Source organism: Tyto alba, unplaced genomic scaffold (assembly GCF_018691265.1).
Source record: "Tyto alba isolate M040663 unplaced genomic scaffold, T.alba_DEE_v4.0 Super-Scaffold_13, whole genome shotgun sequence".
NCBI classification, from domain to species: Eukaryota; Metazoa; Chordata; class Aves; order Strigiformes; family Tytonidae; genus Tyto; species Tyto alba.
This window is the reverse complement of record NW_024881275.1, coordinates 19,939,973-19,967,410: the sequence shown is the minus strand read 5'-3', so window position 1 is coordinate 19,967,410 and position 27,438 is coordinate 19,939,973. Positions and strand designations below refer to the sequence as shown.

The 27,438-nt window shown below is 39.1% G+C and overlaps 1 protein-coding gene across 5 annotated transcripts in view; it reads right to left on the bottom strand.

Annotated features, from left to right (window-relative positions):
- Positions 1-25,739, bottom strand: part of PRR16 (proline rich 16) — a 170,164-nt gene extending 144,425 nt beyond the window's left edge. For all 5 annotated transcript variants that reach the window (XM_042787988.1, XM_042787987.1, XM_042787989.1 and 2 more), the window contains exon 1: positions 25,464-25,739. In XM_042787988.1, the coding sequence (XP_042643922.1) occupies positions 25,464-25,625 (162 nt within the window). In that variant the 5' untranslated portion in view covers positions 25,626-25,739. The remainder of the gene's footprint in view (positions 1-25,463) is intronic.
- Between the last annotated feature and the right edge of the window lie 1,699 nt (positions 25,740-27,438).

Below are 27,438 nucleotides of genomic sequence, written 5' to 3'. Positions count from 1 at the left end.
GGTGGTTGGTTCTCTGTGAGAAGATCCCAGGGCTGCCTGTCAGACACAGACATTCCAGCCAGCTCCAATGGCCCCACTGCAGAGCAAGGCTGATCCCAGCAGCCAAATGGTGGCATCTCTATGACAACATAATCAAGGGTAAAAAAATGCTGTGCAACAGCATCTGGGAGAGAGGAATGTGAAAGAAACAGCCCTGCAGACACCAAAGTCACTGAAGGAGAAGGAAGAGCTCTGCTCTAAGCACCAGAGCAGACACTCCCCTGTAGCTCCTGGAGAAGACCACGGTGATGGACACTGTCCCCGTACAGCCCATGGAGAACCACAGCAGAGCAGAGAGCCACCTGCAGCCTGTGGAGGACCCCACACCAGAGCAGGTGGATGTGACCACAAGGAAGCTGCAGCCCGTGGAGAGCCCCACACCAGTACAGGCTCCTGGCAGGAGCTGCAGCCCGTGGAGAGGAGCCCACACAGGAGCAGGTCTTCTGTGGCCTATGGGGGACCCACGACAAAGCAGTCTGTTCGTGAAGGACTGCATCCCATGATGAGGGCCCAAGCTGGAGCAGTTCTTGAAGAACGACAGCCTGTGGGAGGGACTGTACGCTGGAGCAGGGGGAGAACGTGAGGATGAATGAGCAGCAGAGCTGAAGCATTAGGAATTGACTGTAACCCCATTCCCCACCCCTCTGCACCATTTGGAGGAAGGAGGTAGAACTGTCAGGAGTGAAGTTGAGCTTTGGAGGAAGGGAGAGGTGAGAGGAAGGTGTTTTAAGTTTTGCCCTTGTTTCTCAACATCCCACTCTATTTTTAACTGGAAATAAATTAAGTCAAGTCTGTATTGCCCATGACGGTAATTGATGAGTGATATCCCTGTCCCCATCTTGACCCCCTGGCTTTTTCATCTTATTTCTTCCCCTGTCCTGATGAGAAGGGGGAATGATAGAGCAGCTGAGTGGGGATCTGTCAGCCACACCAGGTCAACTCACCAAAGCTTGTTTACTTGTAGCCAAGTAGGTTTGCTGTCATTGTAACAGTTATAACTGAAAGAAACCTCACAAACATTTTAATAGCATTCTTAGCATTTTAAGGTTTATAGAATAAATTAATGTTTTCAAAGTAGCATTTCTTTAAAACTGAATTTGCATCAAAAAAAAAAAATCAGAAGCCTCTGCACCCATTGCACTTCTCTCATCTTAGGCAAGAGCCAAAAAGGAGTAACAATACAACCTAAATCATTCAGGCAGTTAAATGGTCACTAGAGATAAACTTATTCAGCACCTAATGAGATAAAATTAGGAAGATTAAATCTAATTAAGGGCTTTTTAAAGATCAGTTCACAAGTAAATACCTCTTTACAAAACTTCCAGTTATCATCAAAACCAAACAAACACAGATTTTGAACCATCAAAGATTACTTTTGACTGTAAAACAACTTTAAATTTTTTATTTATTTTCTCCCTAAATTACTTGAAATTATTATACGCAATAAATTTACACTAACAAAGCAAGGAGACTGTAGTCTCTCTATTAGCAGAAACCCAGTCAATTCTAGCACCACCATTAGACTTTCCTTAGACTTAGCAACACCTGTTTAGCTTTTCTTATTTTGGTAGGGTCTAGTTAGCTTTTATAAACTTAGATTTAGGAAACTGTGCCAATTAATGAAACATATCCACTGTCCTTACTTTGATTTTACCCATAAACTTAAAATTCCATGTGTGAAATTGCAGCGTTTTACCGCTGTAAAAAATCATTCCTGTTAAGAACCATAACCTGTTTCACATCTTCATCTGAATTAAGAATTAACTGCCTTTGAACCCTGCTTCAGATAAATGACAAACTCATTTCTGAAACAGTGAGGGCTACGGTACAGAATTAAGACCCTTCTGCATGCCCAGTGTTTCTTACAGTAAAAGAGAATCCTATTTTCCAAACACCCATCACAAAATCCTTTGCATACAAATGGAAAATCAACATCTAAAGCTTTAAATAAGAAAGTGTATATAGCAAGTTTCCTGATGCGGTCCTGCTCCCCACAAACAATGCAAGAGAAGTGGCAAAACAGTGGCATCAGCAGATCTGATAAGGTACAGGAGGACAGCTCTAACATTTAATGAGATCTATGAATTGAGAACCTGGAACTGAAGAGAATGCCTTGGGCTACATCCAACGGTAGACAATGATCACACAGTCAAGATTTTGTTCTGATGAATGAACTTTTAAAGGTATCAGCATTTTGCGATGTTCCGTTAATGAATTACAAGTTATGAGAAAAGACAGCTGCTGAGGACAATCCCATTATTGGTCCCTGTGCTAGCCATTTAGCCCAACAGCCAGATGTTAATGTGAGTTGTTAAAAGATGTAGAGTGACTTATAAGGAGTGTCATTCCTTGTCTTCGGTGTTACTTGGATTTCTTGCATCCTCCTGTTTTGATAGGTGTTGGTTGTTTCCTGCTCATGTTTCATATTTACCCTGTCTTGGAAAATGGCACTTTTTAGATTTAATCCTCTTCCCAACAGTCTTGCATAGATTATTCACATCATGTGTCTGAACCATCTGTAGTAGTTTCCACCACTAGGAGATAAGGGAACCAGTCAACTTAGTTATACCCAACTCTGAGGGTAACTTGAGATGATGTTTCTGCCATCACTCATCTATTCCAACCGCTAACTGTTCTCCAGAAGACTCTTCCCCCAGTGCTGCTTCTGCCCCTTCTCATCCATTCATTTGTCTGTGCCTGTAAATATTACTAATTTACAAAGCTAATAAAACACTTCAAGCTGATTAAAATATCATTCTGGAGAAGAGTTCATAAAGTGCAATAAACCTTGTAAACTGCAGTTTTATTTAAGTTTCAGGAGAACAAGAAGATTTTTCATGATGGTTAAAACCATAAGGAGATGCAGTTTTAAACTCCTTGAAATGTGTGAATGAATGCCGTATGAAGAAGTAGTGTAAGCAATGTTTGTGATAGTGACTATTCCATCATCAAGTCACAAGGATGGTGGAAAGAAATGGCTTGGAAAGGAAGGATGATTTTGGGAGGGAGAGGAGTGTTTGGGTTTTTGTGGGGTTTTTTTGTTTGTTTTTTTTTGGTGTTTTTTTTTTTTTTTTTTAAATGACAAGCATGAAGAAAAGGAGAAAGAAGCAGTGGGGAGCAAATAATGCAAATCAACTGAATGGCTCCAGAGAAGACAATGAGCCTACATTACATTATAAACACATTATCCTTATACACACACAAACACTAAAAAGATCTTTTTAATGGGTCTCTAAGCAGACACTGCTTCAACCAGGTTTAGCACTTGCCAATGTTTAAATTATTGTTTAAATTAAAACACGGGTTTCTTACTCTAATCATCATTTCATATCATGATGTAATTTATAACATTAGGTGTATACGTTGAAATTATTACATATAACACAACATTAAGAACAAAATCCTTATGAATAATACTTTCAATACAAACATTTGCTTCCCTCTTTTTTTTTTTTTTTTTTTGCTAGTGGTTAGATAATTATTCCAGAAACACTTCAAGAAAAAAAAAAATACAAAAAGGCTTTGTCTGAATTCTGGTAATCTTTCAAACAGGACCATGCTTGTCAGAGGGTTATTTTAGAGCCAAATGCAGGACAAGAGTGAATGCTGGACACACACACACCCGAATAAACTCTCCATCAATTCCCACAGAGGGGATGGTTTGGGGCACACTGTCCCTACCCACCCACACCCCAACAAAACATTCTTGTTTCTACATACATCTATTAATCTTAAGGACATTCTGATAAACTACACAATTTGATCAACACAAACCCTCATTCCCATTTAAATATGTAGGTCTTGTCCTTCAAGGAATTTCCCACAACTGAAGACCTGATATTTTACCCTGTAGCCAATGGGGAATATTGAAGCCACAGTGGGGTTTGCAGCCAAAACCAGTGTTCAGCCTAACTCATTACCACAGAAGACACAGCATATTGGTTTATTAAGTATTATGAAAGATGAGTGTTACATTAAAATCCTAATGAACTGTAACAAACCCTTGACAGAAGGGTGATGTAAGCTAATGCCAATACCATATCAGTCCAACTGCAATGACACATTCATCTTTTAGTATGATTTAAGTATTATTAACTTTCACAGATCTTGTTTTTCTGAGACCATTCATACAGTAATTTCTTTTTATTTTGAGCACGACATGGATACAGAATGAGAGAATAAGCCACAGAAAGAGTAAATCCTGGAAACCTTTAGAAACACACACTGGCAAATTTAGTGCTTTAAATTCTAGCACTCCTGTATATTTATTCAGCATAGTCGTGAGGCTTCATTTCAAAAGCTCTGAGTACAGTGAACAGTCCCTACAAATGTGGCTGTTATATAATGCACTCTGTAGAAACACAATGCATTTGAACAAGACAAAGCAATGTGTTAATATGCTATTTGTATAGACTCTCTGTTCAGTCAGGGAGTAGGTTCAAAATGGTATCATTTAAAAAGCAGACAGGGATGGTATAAAGCTGTAGACTACAATCTTGTGTGCGCTGTAATGCAATCATTTATCTGGAAGACAGACCTGATGAATACTGTAAGAGCAAACTTTCAACTCCTGGAAGGAAAAAAAATGCAATAATTATCCATAAAAGCTTAGTGGAAAATTTTCTTCCATTGGTTCTATTAAAATGTAATTAGTGTCTGTGCAACTGCCAAAAATTGGCAATTAACATTGCTACATAGGAGAACACCGGCACTTAATCTAGTTAGTGTTCTCAAGGAACCCTCTAATGCACTAATGCTATCTGTCTATCCATCTACCTTAGGTACTTACATGGCCCCTATTACCATAATATATAGGCATTTTACAATCTTCAGTGCAGTTATTTTTACAACACCCTGGTGAGGTCAGGGAAATACAGTCAAACCAAGTGCACAGATGTGAAGCTGAGTTTAGGCTATAATGTTACACAGCATTTCATTTTCAAAATCCTTTGTCAGAAGGTATTTCCAGGTGCACTAAACTTGTAATAAAATCTACAGCTAGGTCAACCAAAGAAAAATAATTAACTTCATGGTTTCATTTTAAATATAAAATCAATTTCAGATGTTAAAATGATTTTTAAAAAGAATTTACTGCAGCCCAAGTTTGAAACCTGAACCAGGGCGTGTTTTGGATGTTTGCTGCAACAACAATCCCCAATTCCCAATGAATTTAAAACTAATTTTCATTCAACTGTTTAAACTGGAAAGATGGTCTTTCTAGAATATGAACAGATGCCCATTCAATGGAAGAACAGCAAGATAGTTGACAAATGGGCCATGAACATGCCAGACCTTCAACACTGCCATAATGATCATCTAGAAAGATGACTAGAAGATCCAGAAGAAACCATGTTAAAAAAAAAAGGAACAGATAAGGCAGAGACTGTACTTGTACATTAATGTGCGTAAAGAACAGACCACAGTACACTCAAATTAAAATTGTGCTGAACTCTGTTTTGCTTAAAAACCCTAACCTAAAAATACACAAGACATATAAAAATCAACAAAAGACCAATATCAACTTTTTTCAGTTTCAATTGCTGACTCAGGCATAGTTTTAGCTATATGTAACCTAGAGATTTGTCACCTCCAAATATAAAAAAAACATCAATTAAATTCCCTTTTCCTGTCTCCTCAAGTTATGATGAGCTTTTCAAGATACACGAAACAAAATACAACACTGACTTCAGGTTTACGTTGCAACACAGTTCAGGAATTAAAAACATTTTGAAGCAATAGTTAAACAGTCTCTTCCCTAATGGTGTATTATGCCAGAAGCTGTATTGATTTTATAATAAGAAATAAAATGCCGACAATATCCAGTGAAAGAAGTAAGGGAACACCAGAGATAAAAAGAGTGAATATTGTAAAAGATTCGTATCTTCATTTTCAGTGTCCTTTTACTACACAAAAGTACACTACAAGAAAGTTAAATGTGCTGTGGAAACAAAGTAGAGTTTATTACATAGTTCACCTATGGGAAGAATTTCCTTTTTGCCATATGTTTAGGTTTTTTTCAAATTTCAATTTACAGTTTTAAAAAGCATCTACCCTAGTTACTTGATGGCTTTGCTTAATTAAAATACCAGTAAAAAAAATATAACCAGTCTGTTTTCACAATGCCAATTATAATGAAGAGCAAGCAAATTCCATTTCCTTTTTTTAAAAAAAATACAAACCAAAACCAACTTTCTCCTGAAAATGACCAAGATCACCCATAATTAGGGAATAAAAGATTCTCTTTGAGTATCACAGTATCTTTAAAAGTGATAACTGATCAAGTTAACGTGGTAAAAAGAGTGCGCATTTCTTCAAAAGCATGACTATTTTTTTAGTTAAAATAATTTAATTATTTTTGAGCAATGAGTTAAAACAACACTGAAATTTAAACCAGAATATTTATATAAATTTAGACTACAGCAGAGAAAATATCTCATATCAGCAGTACAAAATGTTGATTTAATAGCATGATGCAATTCAGATAATTTAAAATTGTTTACAGATACTTTAATCAATCATAAGTAAAAATATTTCCATAGATTGTTTAGACTCCACAGATGCTGAAGTACCTTTTAAATAGCTAGCTGCTTATACCTGATTCGTTTGTTATCAGTGAGCATTACATGAGCACTGCAAGATCCCTCTGCAAAAGAGCTTCTGCGATCACAAAATAATGAAAATACAATGCTGAAATCTTCCCAAAAACAGTCAGAGTCAGCTTTTTGGTGGTATTTTCTCTTTTAATGAATGCAGATTTCAATAGCACTTCGGGTCACAACAGTTAAAAGATAGATGCACTATTACACTTCTTCATAATTCAGTTAGTTAATTTCAGTTGGCTGTTGGTTCATTTTGCATAAACCATCCCAGAACTTACCATTTTTAGTAGCCTGTTTTCAGTCAGGGATTTGTTTTTAGATGTTGGTTCCAATACATATGATTCAGTTTTCCCACACCCCTTTAATGCAAACTTTCCATCCCTTTATTGTCCTTCCTATCAAAATCTAAAGCTTAAAAATTAGGGTAAAAATTAGGGTCACTGGGTCAAAATTTCCCATATAATTTCAGTCAGAGCCCCTAGCACATATACTTTATGGTCCAGACTTGGACTGCACGATACTTTCAACATAAATCCATGACTGAATGGAAGAGATCAAGCTGGCCTGAGACTAGACCAATTTAATTTGGTAAAAGAGCCATGTACTACTGTGTTGGGGGGAAAAAAAAAAAAAAAAAAAAAAAGGCAGAGGCAGGAAGGCAGGGGAAAATGATCTGGTAGCTAATTCAACAAATAAGTTTCAAAAATACCCTGATTCTACCCCATCCTCTGCAACACAGCTTGGTGATACCATAGGAAATCACTGTCATCAAAATTGTACCTACCTTGCAGACGTGTATTCCTTATTTTCTGACCTCAAATACTCATATGTGATTTGCCAAAGATAAACCTATTACAGCTGAAGTCAGTGAAGCTATGAAGTCTGTAATACACTGAAAAATTAGGTTTCTACTCCTTCACATTTGGCATCCTCCAGACTTCTATCTGTAAACTGGAGATAATACCCCCTCACCTCATACATGTATTGTGAAAATAAGCTTATTAAACATTTATGAGACTTTCCAGGACCATAATGAAGCTTATCACAGAAAAGCCATATCAGAAATTAATTCTCCATTCAGAAAAACTCTGAACATCATGCTATGTATAAGGCATGGGCTACCATACCAAATAATTATAATGACATAGTATCACACAACTAATTACACAGCAAGCATGAACCATCAAATATTGCTCTAAGTCAGAGTCTCACATAAAACAGTTATGGGAATGCAACTGAAAACTGTATCAAAACCAGTAAAGAAACCATTTAAAGAATATACACTGTAATTTTATATTGCATCTACCAGTTTAAATACAAACCAAAACAAGGGAAAGGAGCAACTCCATCATTTGGCACTGCACTGATAGCCAAATCATGTAGATCATTATAAGACCACTGGTACACAAAGAAACAAGATAATTGACAGTTGTGACACAAAGGATCTGAGAGAGCAATGGACCTTTTTACTACAGGGTTTCACACATTTAGAGATGAAGGTGGGAGAGAATCAAAGATCCTGGGAACCTATTCACGCTGCACTCTGAAGAAAAGGGACCTCAGCACACAGATTCTGCTTAAAACTCTCAAACTTTAAATTTTCCCAGAGTTCTCAAACTTGCACAACTTTAGTCAGCCTTCTTATCATACGAGTTTTTCATTTATGGTCATTTTCCCATCCTTCTCTGCCAAGTTCTCCTTACACAAAGGTAAACTCTAAATGCAGTTTAGGTACATCACAGCATTCTCACCCCAATTTACCCTCAACTTGCTGTTCAACCTTCTCCTTTTATTTAAGGTATGCATCTCTCCACCAAGTTAGCTCAGCAGAGTGGCACGGTTTACTCAGGGGATGAGGGAAAGAAAAAAAAATCATCCTCACTTACAAGTTGGGATTCCTGGACTCAGACTTGTTATAGCAGCTCAGAGGGGGCATCTACATGCCCTGGTCATGTAATATAGGCTTCCACAATAAAAAAAAAAAAAAAAAAAAAAAAAAGACAACAAAACACTATACTCCAGCAAAGGCTAGACTCCTTTGCTAGAGTAGAAAAAGGAAGGGGGAAAAAATTTTTTAAGCAGGAAATTCACAAGCATGGTCAAAACAACGAAGTTTTCCCATGGTTATTGCTCTGAAGTAGATCAACTACTTAGTCTAAAATAAAGTTTAAAGAAAAATAATAATACTAGCATGATGCAGAACTCAGCATTGAAAATTTCTGTCTGAACTACTTGGTCTTAACAAAAAAGTTAACAAACAACTGAAGATGGTATTTTATAAAGGGAAACACCTGCCAATCTCGTGATCTATTAGACTATCTGTAACATGTTTGTCTGCAAAGCAAAACAAAGCAAAATTAAATTAACAAAACCAAGTAAACTCTTCAGAATGGCATTTTATGCCCTTGTAAATCTACCCAGCCATTTTGGACAGTGCTCCTTTAATATTAATATATAGCATGCTATAGCAATTCAGTCCTTCAGACATTATATTACTTCACTGATAGAGTCGGTTTGTAACAACATGCAAAGACAAATGCTTAATGTCACTCCCTCATAAAAGAACACCACTTAAATTGCTATCTTCAGCTGCTATTGCTCTTGTTTTTAATTTGGTATCTTGAGATAACATTTCTCACAGCCTGAAAATTACCAGAATTCTACTGACTGCAGAGAGAGGAGGGGAAGAAATCTGCTAGAGAGGCCACTCCAGCTCCAACAGGGCGTTACTCTTCGGCCATGGTTTCGCAACAGATGAAACCTAACCCTCAAGGAAGACAGGAAACATTGAGAAAGCTCACTCCATTGCTGAGAGAATTAAGAGGTTGCCACAAGACAAACCAGACCAGGACACCTAATCCTAGTTAACTAGAAGCATAACTTTGTCTTAGAACAAGGACACAATTTAAGTGATGTAAATAGCCTTCATTTCCTGCAAGATGTAGTAACAGAGGAGAAGAGGAAAAGATATTTGAAATATGTTTTTGGAAAATAATCACAGTCTGGAAAAATAGGCAGAGAAAAAGCAGAATTACAACATAATCTTTCTTAATCAAGCACAACAAAAAGACAGTATGATGTTCTAACATCCAAAGAACAAAATATTAACAACAATACCCCAAAAGAAACAGAAATATGCATCAGTCTGTAAATAACAATAGGAGATTACCACTGTGGAAAAGTCACAGTGGACATAATCCTCTACGAAAGTGCGCTGCAATTTAAGGTGACTAAGAGGAAGCTTTTAGAGGAGGTGGGAAAAAAATGAAATTAAGAACATCAAGGATAATTTTCAGTGAAAATCACTCCCAAAGTTATATTCCTGACATTTCAGATGTCCTTGCCAGACCGCCCAGACATTAATCAGAGTCTGAAGACCAACATCAGTTTCGTTCACTTTGTGTTTTGTCTTTTTCAGCTTGTCTCTTTGCAGTCTCAACTTCTATCATTTAAATTATTGTAACAATCATTTAATAACACTACAGTAGTGTAACCATTGTTTCATAAAAATGTTTTGAAATTGTTAGTCTTTGAACCTATCAGACCAACTGAACCTGTGGAATCTACTTGATTGTCCAGAAAACTACTCATCTGCTGGCATTTGCACTTTCCATCTCCTCCTAACTCAATTATGTTCAGTAACACATGCAACGCTGCTATCATTAATGGTAATACACAAGTATTCCTGAGGGTGAAAACAGACCCATCCTTCTCAACTAGTCACTGCTTCAGTAAGAGATTATACCATTTCAGACCTTTCAGGCCCTGTACAAAGAGCAATCACAGAAATAACACTGTAGATTAACACACTTAAGTTTTATTGACAGTAGATTAACACACAAGTTTAAAATTGAAAAAAAAAAAAAAAAAGTAACAGAAATAGGTATTGAATTTAAAGAAGATAAAAGTTGACCGTACACAAGGGACTAATTAACAAGGTTAACTGAGAAGCTCATGAATCTCAATATAAAGGATGGCTGCAATTTATTTGAGTAAAAGTACAAAACCAATCAGAAGTATCATAATCCTTCACTTCCAGAACTGATTTGGTGAGAACTACCTCAGAAAGCAGTCTCACAGGCTACAACCACCTGAGGCCCAGGGCTTTCCCGAGACATGTGCTTCACTCTATACATTTAGTCAGCTTCTAGGCTTTTCCACGCATTTAGACAGCTCCCTGTAATTCGTTTTGTCCACTGTCATCTTCAACACATGGAAACTCATATTCTCCATAACATATAGTGGCAAAATGTTTCACAACTTAAGTACATACTGTTTGCGAAGCCACCTCCAGGTGGATTGCAGATTATAGTTAACTGGTTTTCTAGATATGCAAAAAGCAGTAAATTTGGGTCAGAAGGAAACAGCAATGAAACTCCTTAACCAAACCCTGGCTGATGTCATACAATATTTTTATTCATTAACCCGTCACAAATGTTGTAAATGTTCTGAGGAAATCTGCTGATCCAGCTACAAGACAATTCACAGGGGGATGAAGTAAATCTCACAGATGCTTAGAAGTTTAACACAAGAGCATAGCCATGAAGAGTAAATAGCTTTATAATACGGTTCACTAATTCATAGACCCGTGTGGAAAAGACCCTCCGTATACAGGCTGATCATGACAATCTGACACCAAAATGTAAATACAACTTTAGGATATGGCTGAATAGAGAGTTCTAAAGATAAGCAACATTGTAGGAAGCTCTGGTTAGACCTCACCTACAGTATTGTACACATTTCTATGAAGTTTAACTCAATCAAAATAGAGATAGAAAAGCTCTCTGTTTTGTCAAATGGAGAGAGTGTTTTTCAAATTCATAAAAGTAGTAGACTTTCTTTACGAATATACCAACATACAAGTACAGGTAGAGGAATAAATAGTCAAGAGCTACCTGAGCTGAGTGACAACACTAGCAAAAAAACCCTGGGTACTGGGGAGGAAAAAAAAATAAATATAAAAGATTCCAAGTTGCTGCATCAATTGTTATAAAATACTATTCTAATGGGAAGAGTGGGAAAAAAAAAGAATAACAAAAGACATGAATATGTTTGAAATGGAGCTAGATAAACTCACAAAGAAACATGTGATCTACCTCCAACAGAAGGGTCCTGGATTCAGAGACACAGTCTGCTCTTTCCAGTCGTCTATTCTTAAATGAAACAGAGAACACTACACAAAAAAATCATGATATTTCAGATAATACCATCAACTGTGTTTATGGCTGGAATGTCTTTTATTCCAATTTCATCTTGCTTTTCTAACTGGAAAAAACTGTCAGGCAAAGCTTTTTCTTCCACAAACTGTCCTCCTTTGCTATCTGCATCCCTCCTTTTACTTCCCTCATTTCATCTTGCATTTTCTCAAAGTTCTTCACAAATAATTCTTATTACTACTTTTTATACTTATGATTTTCTTCACACCTGTAGTGAAAATTATCAATCTTGTTACACAAGGCCAGGAGAAGCAGCAGAGGCCTAAGTACAGTCTGCAAATCAAGATAGCACTGTGTCAACATTCAACCAGAATGTATTCTTCAGAGAATAACAACACAGAACCATTCTAAAAAGGAAATTGTTAAATTCTTACTGAATTTAATACAACACATTTGCCTTCTCATTTAGGAAAGCAGACTATTCACTTTCAAGATTTCTTCCCTGATAGCATACACACTGCAATGATACAGAGGACCATGCTACTATCTGACATTGCAAACACTTCTACTTAGCCTCTAAGTCTCTACCAAGCTTTTACAGTTTCATTCAACCTCAGATGTGGTTCAGAAAACACAGAAGTAATTTGTTCCCCTTTGATGTCCTTAAAGAAAATCATTCCTTCATAGAAATTTCTTTCTACAGAGCTAGAAACAGGATGTGCTTCCTGAAAAAAAAAAAAAAAAAAAAAAAAAAAAAAAAAAGAAGGAGGATGCCTTGTGTATTACCTACAACCACTTCCACTAGAGGACATACATGCATGAACAGAGAAAATTATGTAAAGCACATGTCTATGTCACAGGAGACAAGTTCTGCAAGCAGTCTAGCTGTAACAACACAGTGCTCTGTGTATGTTAATTTATCATATGTATATTTTTCATCTCAAATAAATGTCATACAAAAATCAGCAGCAGAAGGAAATCAAAGATAAGGGTACTGCTAGGGGAAAGACTGTAATAAACCTCCTCCTAGTCTGTACTACTACTAAAACTTTTAAAAAAATTTATTGTCACTGTTTAATTTTTTGCCTGTTGGGGTTTTTTGCTTGGATTAAACATTTTCCATTCACAAAAACATTGTACTATTCTTCCTATGTGTGTATTACATGGCAGTCTGCAATAGGAAGCATGTGAAGACTCAAGAATATCTACATCAGAAGAAAACCTTAGAGCCACATACACTTGCTACTGCTCTATGTCAGAAGAAAGCAAGATGCTGACATCTTGTCCTCTAGCCATACAGGCTGCCAAAGTCTAACACAAAGTTCTTCAATGAAAAATTGTACTGAAGTGTTGCAAAACTATAGTTACTGTACAAAAATCAAGGAAACAATTTAATCTGTTCAAAATAGGCATTTAATTATCATAAAATCCAGTAGACCAAGATTCAATTGCAGTATACTAACATTTATGTAACAGACAATTTTGTTTCATTATGTATAAGAAATCACGCACAGAAGGAAGACATATCTGTAATTCACAGTGGTAACTATGATGCCTCGTTCTTGATTAAAAAATTAAGATGCAAAATAATAGATGAACATGGGAGAAGCACTTTGCCTCTACAAAACCAGCAGTTACTAAAACAAGAACTTGATTTTTAGAAAATTAAGGCTCAGAAATGTTCCAAATTCCCTCTGAGACTTGCCACTCTTTCAAAACACAGCTGTAAAAGAAACAAAAATCATCTGAAAAGCTGTCACATAATACCAGGACATTAATACCATATCATGAGATGTCACTGTCAGAAGTGGTGAAAACTAAACAGAAGCATGCTTCACATTTTGCAAATGATCCACAAAACCTACAGAAATACATGTCCTTCCTTCTTTTCATAACAGATTATTATTAACTACACCTGACTCCATAATACAAAGCATCAAGTCAAGGTTGTTTACATTTTTCCCAAAGAACAAATTAATCCAGAGGATTATTTATTCACTTTTTTTAGTATTTTATTTTATGTCCCTGGTTGACTAATATCTGTAAAACATTCAATCTTTGCAATAATTTATATTCTAAGCCAGATGTAAATTTGCAGCAAACTATCACATGACAGAGAAAATATCTGACTAGGTACATTTAATATTCTGTTGAAAGTATTATAAAAGTGGCCCCTAATTCTAAGGTGGTGTACAGTGAATAAACTTTGACTTTGATAGAGCTGATTTTTTTTTAATTTGTAAGAAACTTGAAGTAGAGATTCATGATGCTAGCCAAGTGAACTAGTATACAGCAGTCATTCAGTAAGATAAAGCCAGGTTTTCTACTAAGATGCTACCTGTAATACTTACAATCTTGCAACAAACACTCAGAAAAGAGACACTAGTAAAGAGAAGATTGTAAAACTCCTTTTTAAGATTTTAGAAGACATTTAGAGATTTTAAAAAGACATTTCCATCAATTATCTGACAATAAATGTAAAATTCCTATGTATGTCTAAGTTTTAATCAATCTTAAACTATAATTCTTTGGTATGCAATGAATTTAAGCCTTAGATAAAAGAACTGGAACAACATCACCACAATTTATACACATTACTGTCTATACAAGTACTGGGGTTCTGATTTATCCTGAAATGAAGAACATGAATCACATGCATCAGACACCAGCTTCACATATACACACATCAAATCTCCAGAACGACAGACACCACTTAAGGACAACGGGGCAGTTAATACAAGATGGCACCGCCCTATTATAAGCCAAATTAAGTTTATTCATTGTACACCACCTTAGAAATAGGGGCAAAAAAGTAATTCAAGCCACTGTTCTTACTGTATTATAGTGTCTTCAGTTTCACTATGTCCTTCAAAGCTTCCTCAAAGACAAACCTGAGTATTTTCAATGTATCATTTTTCCGTCTTATTCTTGCTGTTTTCATTTGAAGAAATAAACAGACTATGTAAAGTCTGTACTAAGTAAAAAGTTCTCACTCTTCTGCAGTAGAATTTTCTAGTTCAGCATCTTAAGCACCTGAAGTAGAATGAATTTTTGGTGTGCAACTCATCCATCCATCCCTACTTTAAAGATTACTATATGTAGGAATATATTGGCTTGGGGGGTGAGGTTTTTTGTGCAGCTATATTGTCTCATCTATTTTTGTAGCACACGACATTTTCCATGATATTCGTCACCTCAATTTAAAGTATCAGTTTAGTCAAATACCTTGATGGTTACACTGCACCACATCAGCAAAGGCTCTGCTTGCTAAGAGTTAAGACAGCTAGAGAAAATAATTACCTGAAGTGTTTGCACATGATTTAAAGTGCTTACAATCTAACCATTCAAATTCTATGAGATATTTTAAATAGAATCAAATAACCACCATCTGAAATACAAGCACACACAAATAAACTGTCAGCTGATAACAACAAAAACTAACAATCACAAACTCCTCATTCCCTTGCCTCAACATAAACCTCCCAGTCTGGTCAAACAACAGTTTTCTGAAAGCCTTACAGGTTCACCATGCCATCTGTACATTAATTTCAAGAAACAAAAGTTACTCCTTCACCACGCTTCTATGGTTTCCTAGTCTAAATAAATTATGGAAAATACCAGACACTGTGTCCATACACAGAATATTTCTTTATCCAAATGTCACAGCTTTACTGAACCTTAGAACTGTCCCATAAAATTACCTATAAGCAATGAAAGTCAAATAAGCCTAAACTGTACCACTCCAGTTATCACAGATAAAATTCAGCAGCACTAGCAGAAACCACCTGCTGTTGTAAACTTATCCCGTTCAAATGGTCTCTGCAATCAGCAGTAAAAGCACCTAGAGAATAAAGTACACTCTAGTTGGTAACTGAAAATTATTCACTTAAAAGAGTAGCACTGTAGTATTTTGAGAAAAGATGGAGTGAATTTTAAATATCCTGGACATTGAACTGGAAAGCCTGAAAACAGTGTTAATTTAACCCATCATGGACTTTAAAAGCTTTTGCTTGTAGTAACAACCCAGATAACTCTGGAACCCAAACAAAACAGCTTTCAGATGCTATACCAGATTGGAAATTGACCTAGAAAAAAAATACTAACTCCTACACAGGAAAATCTCCTATTAGCATGCAAAAGATCCATTAGGAGAACAATTGTGTTACTAAGATGAATACCAGAGTCACCTGAAATTCTTAAGACCAGTCTTAAAACTTTGATGTTGACTTTCCTGAGTCAACATTTAACAATGGAGAGACAACCACTCACATGTTTAACAACTCAAATGTCATTTTGATAGCCACTAACATTGAGGTAGATGAAGTTGCAGAAGCACCAGAAACTGATAGGGGGGGAAAGAGGGAAAGGGCTAGGAAAAGAAAACAAAAAGCCTCACAGAAATGGAAGGATTAGTATGATGCAACGGAAGATGAGAAATCAAAGTGAAAACTGACATCTGCAGAGGTTGGACCAGAGGGGCAAAATTAATCTGAATGGTTCACAAAGTTAATCTGTGTAATTACATTGGGCTTGCCTGGACAATTTCATTTGGAGGCAGAGGAAAGGATATATCATAGTTTCATGGAGCAATGTTACAGAGGAGTGGCATTTCTGTAAAAGGAGCTGCAGCCCTCCTTTCCCATCATCACTGACTAATGTCACATACATGCTCCAGTGGCTGCACTCAGAAACACCAGCTCCAAACCCTGAGTGCATGCACCCACTGTATTCATACAGTGAAACAGGGAGTTATACTGCAAATGTTATGTATTCTCCTGTCTAAAAGTGAGCAAAATCCAGATTCAGATCACAGGAAGTTAAAAGTCCATAAGCATTTATTCCCTCAACATTAATGAAAAAACAGAGAATACGTTTTTCAACTAATTTAAAATTTTCAGATAAATAAATATTTATTGAGGGAAGTTCATGTTTGTAACATAAGATTTTTACTGAATATATGCGAGACTTTTTGACACCATGTCTGGAGTACTGTGCATATTCCGTAGCTCGCCAGTACAAGACAGATACAAACATACTGGAGCTAGTCCAGCAAAAGGTTGGGAAGATAACTAAGGGGTTGGAGCACCTGTTAAATGAGGAACAGCTGAGAGAACTGGGATTGTTTAGCATGGAGAAGAGAAGGCTCCTGAGAATTTTATCTCAATGTATATAAATACTTGATTGGAAGGAGTCAGAAGATAAAGCCAGACTCTTCTAAGCTTCTCAACTAAATGTGAGGACAACAGGCAACATGCACAAATTGAAATACAGGAAATTCTACTTAAACACAAGACAAAACATTTTTACTATAAGGGTAATTCAACACTGGAATTGGTAGTCCAAAAAGGCTGTAGAGTAACCACCCTTGCAGCCTGCTCTAGTTGACTCTTGAATGGGTTGGACAACTTCCAGGGCTCCTTTTCAACATCAACCAGTCTGTGACTCTGTATTTAAAAATAAATATATTTGTTCCAATTATTTGTCCAATAACTGAACTTTCAGTAGTTAATTTAGCTGGACAAACACTCTCTCATTAGCATGTGCCTTTACAAGAATTCAGAGAACTAACACCAAAAAAGTGTTCTTTTTGCCCAGCTTTAACAAAAAGGCAAGTAAATGCAGAAGGCATATCACCCAAAAAAAAAAAAAAAATCTTGATGACAAAGCATGCAAAGAAAGAATTATACTTGGGTTTTGTTCTGCTGCAGTAATAAAAACACATACTGACCTTGATTTTTCACATTTTCACATTAATTTTATACAGCAACGACACAGTTAGATGGGTATAAACCAATAAATTATAAAGGAGAAGCAAGCCCAAACTGTTCATTTGTTAATGTTTTCAGTTTGTTTGTTTGTTTTTAAAAACTGCCTCTTCCAGGCCACATAAGCTGCCTGCTATAGCATAGTGCCATTTCCAGTAAAGTACAAAATGTTATTAACTACCAAAATTTTGAATACTTTAAGTACTTACCTCACTTTCTGCAGTTGAATGGAAAGCCCAAATCTAGTTTTTGGTTCCCCATCAAAGTCCTGGAGCCACATGCAGATGGTCTCACTTTAAACAAATAATAAACTTCTCACACTATTTTCAGAAGTATTGAATTATCTTCTTCTTTTACTCATAAGACAAATGATTACAGTGCAAATAAGGATGTCTTACTTTGCTTCTACCCTGAAGTTATTCACTGAAAGAACTGTAAACAGGCCATAATAAAGAGTAGAACATAATACTGGGTGAAAGACTAAAATAATTACTACAGATTTATCAAAAAATATTTAAAGAGAAAAAACTGAAAGTTTTTTTAAAATTGCAGAACTTTTCAGATCACTGAGGAATAATCTACAATGAAATCTGGAAATGATTCAACATCCGTGCTCTCAGTCTTCATAATGCAATGTGGCACATGCTGCATGAAACAACGGGTAGGTTTGTTAACCTTCAGAGACATATTAAAATACTGTAATTTTTACAAAAGCAACAACTGACAGTACTACTCCTATTTGGAGGCAATTGCTCCTCACTACTCCCATCAGTTGTAATACAATAATTTCAAACCCAACCAGAACGTCAGCGGCTCAGCCACCAAGCCCTCCCACCCATCATTCAACACACACAACCTGACACAGGGAAGCTGTAGTCTGAGATCTGCTAGTGGATTTTGTCAGTCCTTCCACAGTGAAAGCAGGCTCTGCTTTCCTTCTTCCCCCAAGCACAATAAGAAAGGGCATTCTGAAGCACTGCAGGTAGCTGCAGCAAGAATGACCAGAGTCAATGTATAGAGCTGGATATTAGCTGTGAGAGAAGGAGGCATATATAGGCTGGAGCCCTTATACATTCATGGCTAACAAGTTAAAGATTCAGTAGAACAGGTAGCATGCACCCTACACTGAAATTTGAGTGAAATGCTATTTCAAGGCCTTCATCTTAAGACAACAACATATATTAGCTGCTATTTACTGCATCTATTAAAAAAAAAAAAAAAAAAAAAAAAAAAGCACCGAAGAAAAACAAGAAGCCCTGACTACTAGCAGAATAAAATAAAGTCCTATCTATGTATAGGTAACTAAGCTAGTGTTAACCTGCATGGCTGAATGTCAGCCACAGGTGATGAGGCAAGGAGAGCAGTACATATGCAAAACAGACCCCTTCACTATATCTCCCCCACAGCAATAACCTCTACTGAAGAAAAAAAATGGGGACAACTAAGCAGGATATACATGAGCTACCTGTGAGGTCACTGATCATTCAGTTCACTTGCCTTTCAAAAATCAGGTGTACTATACAGAGAATACTGTGAGCCACCAACATTCTGCAGCTCCAACATAAATGAAAACTAGAAGAGGATAGTGATGGTCTTCATAAAGGTATTGTGAAATAGACACTATGGAAAAGTACTCTTTAAACTCAAGGACAACATTTGTAACTCTCCTGAATCTCCCTCAAGAGGAGTATTAATTAGTTGTGTACAAATCAAGTGTGAGTAGTAATTTGGCTGGAAGTGTTTAACTGGAAGCAGGAAGTCTACTGCAGAACTTTGTCCAATATGAGTAATAGGAACAGAAGCATTGCTTCATTTCCAGAGGAAACTGGCAAAAATCTACAAAACTTCAATGATGGCGCTCAACCAAGTCATTGTTTTTGTATGATGCATTCATACATACACATGGCAGCAACTGATTCCTCCAAAGTTTTAATAAAAATGAAGCAGCTCAAAACTAATTTATACCACCCTTAAACTTACTCTTGATGCTACTGAAGTCAATGGAAAAGTCTGACTGCAAAAGACTGAAGTTCGTGCCTCACTACTTTTGTTTCCTGTACCACAGTCAGTTGTGCACAGACTGTGTAAAGTTCAAACATCAGCACAAAGATACGTATTTCCACTCTGGTGCTGTTTTTATTTGAAAACTGAATTTATATATGCTCTATTTAGCTCATGGTTGCACAACAGACATTGCTATCAGGATCTTAGTATTGCATAAAAGGAATGAAGTAGCTGACATGAGTGTTTATAAAAACATAGCTAGCATAAATTGGCAGTGTGCTTCCCTCTGTCAAGCCTCTTGTTAGTAACAAGCAATGCTCTGTATGTACACTAGTTATTCTTTCCATTGTGTTACACAATACAATTACTAACATTTGGTAGCTTTTGTTACAAATCAGATGTGGAGCAATCTTACCTTATCATATATATTAGCATTTAAAACGTTCCTGACACCCTTAATACACAGGGTTTTTTTAAGGTTCACAGTTACCTTTTAACTCTATTAGCTTTATTGACACTCTCAGCCTATGAATTTTATCTTAATAAATTTGCACTTTTTTGTTGTGTGTAACTGTGTAAATGCTTCATAGACCACAAGAAGTAAATGGAAAGGAAAATCATGATTCAGTTACCTGCAATGACTATTTATGGCCCTGTTTGGACCCCTGGGCTGATCACAGCAAAGTTTCGGTGCAGTGGTTCTCTTACATAATGAATCATACTCTGCACTTACAATAAACATCCAGGTACAGTTCATGATTACATTTGTCACAAAGAACTTCAATAAGAAATCGGAAAAAAAGTCTGCTGCTGGAGAGATGAGCAAGACTTCAAGAGGAACACTGTTAAGAAGGCCAGCATCCAGAATCCATACGTAGAAAGGACTTCTGCATTTATTGGACTTCTAATAGGAGGAACAAGTGTACTCAAAAACTTCTCCCTTCAACTGACAATACCTGGCAAAAAGAGCAGAAGGTCCCTGAAATCTGGAAAGAGCCCAAAAAGGAGAAGAGGCAGGGATCAGCAGGAGAAGGAGGAATGGATTAAAATGTTTTGCTATTGTTCCACCTACCCTTAAATATACTATATTGTATATTTTATAAAATACAGTATATTTATAAAGTATATTTAGAAAATATACTATACATTATATTTTATACCTACGCTGTAATACCTGCCCCTCTCACCTTCATGCAGCAATATGAACCTAAAACATTTTTTGAATTGGTGTTTGTATTGCTGCCTGAACATCAGAGATACTGATACATGACTGATTGTTGCTGCTCTAATCCTCTTGGGTGGATACAAACTGCAGCTTCCTAGTTTCTGGATTAACAGGCAAGAACCTGAAGTGCCTTCCTGCCATCTGGATTGTTCACTGAACATAAAAACAAAAAAAAAAAAAAAAAAAAAAAAAAAATTGAATGGAAAACATTGGTGTTGAAATTGTAATGCACTCCTACAGGCCTGATCCAGAAATGAAGACCATGGAATACATGACCACCCTCCACTTAAAAGAATGATGACTGGCCTGGTTATGGAATCAGGTCATCTACCCCACAGCAAACTCTGTTGTGGTGTTTGGAGGGAGAGGGGTTGGCATCTGCTAGTTCCATCACCACTTAGAAAACATTATTTGTTAAATCATGCCCAAATTTTATATACCACAACTTTATGGAAAATAAACGTATTAGCTAGATGAGGGAGGATTATTCACTCCTCCTGTCAGTCAGACATTTTTGGAGGATTTAAAGCAGAGGAGGTAGACTCGAAAAGACTAGAAATTTACTGATGCATGTGCAATGTCAATGAGGGCTTCTGTTTCTCCTGCACCTCCATTTTGGATTATTCTAAACGTTGGCAATAGCTACACAGCTGCTTCCTTTCGATAAAAGGTTGAAGCGTCTTTAGTCAATTAAAAGCTATGCAAATATTTCACACATAACTTCCAGGAATTTGTTCTGCATGATGAATTTTTATTACTACAAAAAGTATTTATCAAATGATTTAGTTAAGTATTTCCTTAATGTAAACAAGTGCAAGGCTACAGAAATGTACAACATCATTATAAAATGTGAAAGTGGGGAAGTCTTAAAAATTCTAGTAGCAGTGTTGAAATAATACAGAACTCTCTGCTCTGCTGTCCACAGGTGTGCATGCACCCTACAACCTCTTCTGAAGACATCAGAGAATGCGGGCTCCATCATGCATTTTACATTCAAGATAGTTTAATTAGCACATGTCTTCTGGTTTCCAGTAGTGTTCATCAGCTCATTATTTAGGTACCAAACAGAAATATATCATCTGCAAAGCAAGACTTAATAACAAACATCTTCCTATACAGATTTCAGAGAAAAAGGTCTTTTAGCCAATCCTCTGGAGGAGAATTAAAGTTTAAGGCTTCACCAGCTTAATTTCAAAATAGCATGGACTGAAGGAATAGTTGGTGTTACTCAATGCTCTGGCACCCTTTTTATTTTTCTTTGGAATATTCGTCAAATAACAGGCACACAGTACAATTTAAATCCATTCATTTCTTCCAACACAAAAACCACATCCCACTATTGGTACACACCCACCCAGTGTTTCTTTTTAGCAAGGAGACAAAAGGGGCCAAGTCTCTCCTAAATTAACTGCACCCTACAAAGGACTAAGCATAAATGAGCTCAGACTCTGGACTTAGCACCATTCTGTCCTAACATGTCTCCTAGTCACCCCCCTTCTCCATCCTTAAGCCTTTTGTGGTTACCTTAGCCTAAGCAGACCAGACCAATAAATAAGGGACAAAAAAAGAGACAGATGTTCCACTTCTGAGACACCGTAACTCCTAAAATGTACTTGTTTTTATCCATAAGATTTAGTAATGTGTTTTTACAGAAAGTTTATAAGCTTCATGGTTTGTGCATCTGGATTTAACATGCCATCCTCTCCCCGCTCCTCCATTCCCCCCTTTTAAATGCAAAAAAGTGTTAGAAACTAGAAAAATCTTTGGAACAATGGGCAGATGTAAATACATTAATGTAAGTAAACTATAGCAAGTGAAATGTAACAATACATGTAAGTCTTGTACAGCCATATTCCTTACTGTTATAGAGCAGTTCACTTTGAAGCAATGAAACTATCTCTCAATTTGACAGTACTTTGAATATGAAATCTTAGAAAAGAAGACTAAAAGATGCTAGGAGAGGACATCCAGTCTATCCCAATACCTGAAGTGTTACATTACGTATAGTCTAATAAATAATTAAATAATTTATATTTAAGCGTAACAAACTAGTAGACATAAAAAGGAAAAAAAGTAAGTGTTCTACAAATGCCGTATTTTCAGTATCACAACTAAGTATTACTGTAACTGCACCAAAAAAAGCCCTCATGCCCTACCACTGTAGCAGAATTTAATTCTTTTTAGTGTAACTGTAATAAAAAGAATGAAAGGCTGTTTTCAGAATACTAGATTCTTAATTAAAAAAAGAAAAAGGAATTAACAGAAGAGGTTGTAGCACAACAGCACTGCAGAAAACACCCAGTGGAAAAAAAAAAAAAAAATAAAAAAAGGCAGACAAAACATTTCCAGAAGAACCCAATCTGTAGTGAAAATGGAAAGTGTGAACTTACATCCTCTAGTTTATCATTTTGCCTGGTCCTACAGTAAGGAACCACAAATGAAGTACGGGTGTAATCCTGTAATACTTCAAAACTGACTATAGACCAACTTCCTACATTCCTATAAATGAAACTGATTATTAGCTTATAATACCATCAATTAACTCACTTTGACATAAAATGATATACACTGCAGATGCATCAAGAGACCTTCTACAGCTTTAGTCCACACTACAAAAGGCAGGCAATTGGAGGTACTCAGCAAACTTCTGTGGACTTTTCAAAATAAATGCCATACAAAGTGTATTTAGCACATGATGGTAACATTGGATGCAAGCAGGTAATTGTATATGCACCCTTCTTTGTCAGAGTATTGCAGCTATCATCTCTGTAGGACATATTTAGAGAAGAGCATTACTCGAAAGCTCATGTGTGGTTGCAAACAAGATATAACTATTCCCTTCGTAAGAATACCTCTACTTTCTCAAAACATGCCCTTGGCAACCCTTCCAGTCTTCAACAGGTATATAGGACTTTATTTAGTTACAGCACCATTTCTCTACAACTTGCCTTTTACATTTCACCCTACTTGGGAAAAGGAGGTCCACAAAAGCCATTCCCCCTTCAAGCAGAGGTAAATCCAGTTCTCTTTCACAGATGCAGTCAACTGGAACAGACAAGTTTTCTTAGATAAAACATGCCACAGTGAACGATGACATAGGACCTCTACCTACAGTGATCTTGTTTGCTCACTAAAGGAAAGCTAGGACTGATTATGTGCAGAGAATGATTTATGTTCATGGGACAGATCATAGTACATCCTCTCCAGGTCCTGAAAATGTGCTTCAAAAGCAACAGAAGCCAGTTTGCTGTACCAGTTTTCAAAATGTTGAAAGAACTGCCCTACAAACAGTGCTTATTTCCACTTCAAAATGCCTCAAAAAATTACAAAGCACAGGCAACAGCACATTAAGGAAACGATAAATTATAGATACAATTTTTAAAAAAGGAGAAATCCCGAATTGTGGGTGAGAAAGAAGTCTAACAGCTGTGATTAGTGAGACGTGTGTTTATACATCTTGCAACATTATACAAAGCACTGGGTGAATTTCAGACTGCCTCAGATGGCAAAAGTCTGTTCAATGAAACTTGTTGACAATGTTGTTAAAATAGAAAACTAATATTTGATAGCGAAGAACCACAGCCTGTTATAAATGTCAAATATGGGATTATAAAGCAATGCACTGAGATTCTGGACTTGAATTTCCGTGCCTAATCCAACCATCTGTCGACCAGTTGTGTAGCAAAATGAAGATAACAAGGAAATCTCCAAAAGGACAGTCAAATACTCTTCCTTCAGCTACAGCATAACCCTCCTTAGGAACATGCCCGCGGTAATCGCACGCTGCCTGCAGATTAACCTAGGGCAGATGATACTCGCCACCGGCAAAAGGAAGATTGCACAGGCAGTCTTGCCAGATAGGCAAGATAAACAGGGCGCTTAACTCCAGATGAAACAGCCTGCAGAGGCAGAAGCGGACTTCGCCGCGCCGGCACTGCCGAGCCGGGCAGGGACCCTTCGCCCAGGGCGTCGATTGTGGAGGGCCCGGGACCCCCCCAGCCCTCACCGGCCGAGGGACCCGGGGCCGGGCTGCTGCCCGGTGCTGAATGTGGGGCTGCATCGTGCAGCCGAAAACTTAAACCCGCTGGAGCGGGAGCGGAGCCGCTCATGACGCCTCTCCCACCGCTGGGATGCCCGCTCGGTGCAGCCCAGCACCGGGCAGGGCTGCGGGTCCCGCAGCGACCCCAAACACGCTCCTCACCCAGCGGGGACCCCGCAGGAGAGGCGCACCGGCCCTCCCGGAAAGAAAACAAAAGAACAAACAAAAGAAAAAAAAAAAAAAAAAAAAAAAAAAAAACAGAAACAACTCGGAGGGATGCGCCGAGGTGGGAAGCCCCCGGGAAGCGCAGGCTCGCAGCCGCGGGGAGCACGACCAGCCCCGGGGGCGCACGGCACGGGGACCCGGGGACTCCGTCCGCGCCGCCCCGTCCCGTCCCGTTCCGGATGGCCGGGCACCGCAGCGAGGCAGGGCCGGGGGCCGCCCCGTGCCCAGCCTGGACACCAGTTGCTCGACCCGCGGCGAAGAAGCGGTGAAAGGAGCCTGCGGGCGACCGCGGAGCCCCGGGGGGTGCAGGGCCCCCGGCCCGGGGGCGAGGGGTGCTCGCTGCTCCCCCCGCCCCCATACCCACACACGGGGCAGAACGGGGTTCCGCCCGCGCAGCCCTCCGCTTCTCACCTCCTTAAGTTCCTTGGCCACGTCTTTCAGGTCCCCCAGGACTAATTCCAAATCCTCCACGATGATCTTGATCTGCTCCTTCACCTTGGCTTTGGAGGCTGCCGGCGGCCCCTCGGACGGCGACGAGGAGGAGGATGCGGTCCCCTTGGACTGGGCGGACATCCTTTTCGGGGCAGCCCGGCGCGGCCAGGGGGGGCACGCAGGTCAGGCGGCCAGCCCGTCCCTCCGGCTCCCGGAGCTGCCGCAGCCGCCGCCGCCGCCGCCGCCGCCGCCGCCGCCGCCGCCGCCGCCTGCCCGCCCGCGCATCCCGCGCCGGGGGCGCCGAGCCGCGCCGCGCTCCGCCGGGCGGCCGCGCTGTGCAGCTGCCATCGGCTCCCGGCAGCGGCGCGGGGGCCCGGCTGCAGCCCGCCGCGCGCCGCGCCTGCGCCTCGCCCCGCCCGCGCCCGCTCCGCCGCCGGCTCCCGAGCGGGGAGAGGGGCCGGGGGAGGAGCCCCCGCAGCCCGCGGCGTCGCATCGGCACGCACCCACCCCGCCCGCGGCATCGCCCCCCCCCCCCACGTCCGCGATCCCGGGTGTTGGGGGAGGCGGGGGACTCCGCCGGAAGAGGCGCTGGTCCCGGCGCTGTGTCCCCCCCCGGAGCCGCCGCGGTGCTCCCCGGGCAAGGCGGGGGGATGGTGGCACCAGCGTTGGCGGGGACAAATATTAACCCACCAAAACAGCACACACCCCCCTCCCAAAAAAAAAAAAAACAAAAAAAAACCAAACAAACAAAAAAAAACAGCAAACAAACAAACAAAACAAAACAAAACAAAAACAAAAAAAAAAAAACAAACAAAAAAAAAAAAACACAAAACAAAAGGGAAACCCTTTTAGTGGCTGGCTCATGGCAAAAATCCTGTCAAAGGAGACAACAGCTGTGCCGGCTTCTGGTGAAAAAAAAGTCGTAACTGGGAGGTGATGTCTGCACACCTCTGCACTGTAAAGTAGCTGTTCTGGCTCCCCCCCAGGGTGCACCCACCATGCTCGTTTCAGACTTCGCTGCTCTAAGGAAGGAGGCTGACGGAAGGTGGGTGTTTTGTAACTGGCAGTGCACTGGTGAAAGGCGCTTTACAAGTGTCTGGCCACCCCTCTGTATGCTGGCCTGCAAACACACAGTGATCCGTAGACCCTTGTTCTTGTCAGGACGTAAAGGCTGTGCATCCCATCAGACAGAAACAGAAATGCACATGAGCTAGAGTATCTTTTAGGAATATGCTACCTGGCCCTTTCTCTGAAGTAGAGGCCAGCGCTACATTTGAACTTTCCCTAGGGTTATTCAGAGACCAGTCTGTGGGGCAAAAGGAAGAGATTGCTAGGTATCACTCACCTCTGATGTTTTTTCATCTCACTGCAAAAAGGTGGCACGTTCAGGTGAAAGGAATCAGTTTAGGTATTTCTACCTCCCACTACCTCTGAACAGCAAGAAGAGGGCACGCTGCCAAGCCCGGCTTTGAGGATCGCCCTGCGTGGTTGCAACTGACTTTGACGCGGTAAATGCTTCGCAGAGTTTTGGCAGTCTGAGATGTTTTAACCTAGCTAAAGCAGGCAGGGAAAAGCAGAAACCTTGCCCAGAGCAGTGTGTCTGCACATGGCAAAAATCGCACTCGGTGATGACCTGTTTGTCCCTGGGAAGGGTGTAAGACCAGGGTGTGAAAAGGCAGGGGCTGACAGCACAGCACCTTTTACTGTCTTGGGTTAGGTACAATTATCTTTCCACTTTTTACCACTATGAAACCTGCTGTGCTCAACTGAAATCATTTGTTAGTGGGCATATATTGGTCGTTTTTGTTTTTTTTTTTTCATAAGCGTCTCACAGACCTTTTAGACAATTTCAAGGAGGCCTTGTTCAAGAAGAGCCCATGTCTTTCCTCTTGACTTTCAAGGCTCATGGTAGATTTTTTTACCTCGCACCAAAGCAAAAGCTCTTCCAACACTG